Here is a 3,319-nt window from a genome sequence, read left to right on the forward strand (position 1 = left end):
TCAGGAGCTACTGATCTGGTCCAGAGGCTTTGCCATCCGGTGAATCTACATAAGGGGAACTGTAAGCACCCATGCAATCCAAGAGCTGGGTTTGTCAGTCCACTTTCATCTGCTGCCAATCGTACCACATAAAACAAAGGACCCATAATTTTTGCAATCAGAAAAAGTCATGTGCTTCATCAGAAATGTAGCCAAAGCATGACACGCTTTGAGAACCAAACATTATTGGAAATCGGCAACATCCAAATCATGCTATCAAACTTATCTGCGTCAAGGTCCAAGTGTCTTTAATGATAGTCCGTGTCCCTCTCGACTCTGGAAATGGTTATCTGGTTCCGAATTGAAAGGAAGGGATCTTTTATATGCTACGGTCAAACCAGCCCTCTCCTTTAGCCAGCATAGTAGCCTATGCTGCATCCTCTAGTATTCAGCCTTAAACAATCCCTGCTAGGAACTCCAATTTGATCCCTTTGAGATGGTGCTTTTCTCTGCCTCATTGATATTTATGTTTGCAATAGCAGGGGATAACCTTTTTTTGGCACTATTGGAAGCCAGTCGCACAATGTGTGCAGTTGCTATGATGGGTGTATTGAGGTCGTAGTCAAGCTGCATGAGTGGTTTACTAAGCAAATGACGGATGTCTACTCAATCCCCAACCACAGCATTTGGAACCTAAGCAGCGAATATGTGGTACAACTTGAAGATTAAAGTGACAAAGTACAAGGCTGAAATTAATTGTTTAACCGTTCCATTAACTTTCGTTATGATTCTTCTGTTTAACGTGATATGTTCAGGCAATTTTCTGCTTCCCTCAAGTTAATATTACCTTGGATAAATTATAGTGCAAGTGAGTTAGCAGTGGTAGTTCTATTTCCAGCATCCACCTGCTATCCTAATTTCTTCAAATAAAAGCATAGGCGGTGGCTCTGGCTTCTATTTTTTGAGGCAACCTTCTCAATAAGCCTAGCTTTCTGTCCAGATTTTCTAGTCATCCCAGTTTGAAGGACCTCAAAGTGCGCCTAGACGAAGGAAATTGTGTTTGCATTTGTTTGGTGTAGAGTAAGCTTACTTAGGGTGTGGATTTTACTGTTGGTGTGTACAAGTCTGTTTCCAATTATCCAATCCTACACACAAGGCGAAACGGCCATAGTGAGATCTCACAATTTATCGCTTGTCACTAAATATGATTAAAAGGCTAAAGATTTAGGAGGCTGCAACCTACACGCCTACCCGTCTACCTGTCCGCCTGCCTCTTCACTACTTAGCCTGCTTGCCTGCTTTTCACTGTTTATTGTTTTCGAGGGTTATGATTGTACACAGATTACGCCAGAGTTTGGCAGACGTGCCCAATTCAGTGTTCAGCTGACTGAATGGGTCCTCACAGAAGTAATGGCTATGTTGTAGAAATGCCTCGAGCTACCACAATGGAGACCGTCACTGACGTTCAGATGCACAGATGTGCAGTCATTTTGAATAATTGACTGCTTCTGCATCTATCGTCATTCAGCTGGGCCTACTGTACTATACCATGTCTGAAAACCTCTGTGCATACGAGAAGATGCCCGTGGGTATCTGGCCAACAAGAAAGCTCCCACTAGTGCCTTCCATTTTGAGCAGAGGTGCAGAGACTGGAGTGGATAGGACTGGACCGACCCCAGATATGCATAATAACTGCTAGCTAGAGATCACATCCACCAAATTCTTCTGCATGCATTACTGCCACAATCACATTCTTTTAAATTGCTTATAGACACAAACTTCCACTTATGAATGGAAAGTGCTTCCACTATTTGAAAATATGCTATTGCACATCTCATTTTATAAGTCAAATTTATTTTCTTCAGTGAAATGAGTGATTAATGATTTATCAAGTAGCCGTGATTTTAAGAGAGATACGTCTAATTACTCTCAGTCCGTTTTGAATCACAATTTCCACCTAAATGCATTTTGAATTTACAGCTTTAACGGTCGACTTGTAACAAAGCTTACATCCTCCTTGCGATCACATTATGCATAATGTCATTCTTCCATCCCTGACCTTGGATGGAATCCTCATTGAAGTTCATAAACCGCTTTGGAAATTGGCCGTGAATACTGTCTTCATAATTCCCATGTTAAATAAGCAAATTCTATTGCTGATTAATGTTTATTCCACGCAGTCTTCCACGAAGACGAGAATAGATAAAATTGTTGCAGAGGATTTCACTGAACCCCAGCAAAAGGTGTATGCAGATGGCTAGTTGAATCGGTTCCACATTTATGACTCCGAACACTGCCAAGTTCCAAGTGGGCATACATCTCACATGTCCATAAAGCATCAAGGGCCAAGTGTGCTTTGAAATGTAGACGATTTGTTCATATTAATAACAAAACTTAGGGAAAATCGAAAACAAAGGAAATGAACATTCCGAATTTCCCTCTTATAAAATGAATATAATCGCAAATAGGTGGCGTGAATTCGAAAGAGAAAAGCTACTCCTGAAAGTAAGGTTTAATCCACCGAAAGCAATTATATCAACAGGCCTTCTGGAACCAGACACCTTCTACTATGTTTAGCGGAATCCTAAGTCAGAAGTCTCAATTGTCCCTTGTCAGTATAATCAACAACTGTTATCATATCGGTAACCCGTGAACGATCAATTACTGTCTTATTCGCGAAAGCACTGTTAAATGAGTTCACCAGCTCGTTCAGGCACTTGCGCTTCTAACTGCGGACAGACTCGCCGTCTTTTGTTACTCGCATCTACATTTTGACGACAGATATGGCTTATTACGGCGTTGGGGAAGACCCACGCAGCTGCACTTTAAATCTGCATTATTTTTAGGGATCCGCAAATACTATACCAACTGAAAATAAAGCTTACTGTATTCCGGGCTTAAAGCCATGCAAACATTTCATCTTCTCTTGTTCAGTGATTTGAAGCTCGTAGTAATTTTAAAAACACTTACTTGGTACATATTTAGGGTGAATGAATACACGCTCCAAATTTTTTTCTAATACTGATTAAAGTCTGCAAATACCTCAGATTAGAGTGTCGACTTTCAAGATTTTGAGATATTTCAAGGTTAAAACTTCCCCCAGTTAGCTGTCTAAAAATATTTAACTCGTTTGGTGTTAACAACGATTTCAGGTCTACTTTGTTTTTATAATTTAAATATTTGTCATATTGAGTAGTCCACACGAACACATAATACGTAGTAACCGTAGAGTTGTGCGACTTAGGCCAATTTTTGACTTTAAAGGTTCATTATACAGAACTCTAAGGTCATTCCCCTGTCTCATGTGTGCAATCCTTCACTTCGCAAAAGGCCGGTTTTA

General features: G+C 40.4%; 1 protein-coding gene across 1 annotated transcript in view; it reads left to right on the plus strand. All coding sequences in view use genetic code 11, as the record gives it.

Annotated features, from left to right (window-relative positions):
* Positions 1-685: 685 nt before the first annotated feature.
* The window catches only part of EGR_02869 (hypothetical protein), a gene marked incomplete at both ends in the record, with an annotated part of 3,145 nt that continues 511 nt past the window's right edge, over positions 686-3,319 (plus strand). The window contains 2 exons of the mRNA XM_024492118.1: positions 686-815; positions 2,378-2,484. Coding sequence (XP_024353612.1) covers positions 686-815; positions 2,378-2,484 — 237 coding nt within the window. The remainder of the gene's footprint in view (positions 816-2,377; positions 2,485-3,319) is intronic.

Source organism: Echinococcus granulosus, assembly GCF_000524195.1.
Source record: "Echinococcus granulosus chromosome Unknown EG_S00013, whole genome shotgun sequence".
NCBI lineage: Eukaryota > Metazoa > Platyhelminthes > Cestoda > Cyclophyllidea > Taeniidae > Echinococcus > Echinococcus granulosus.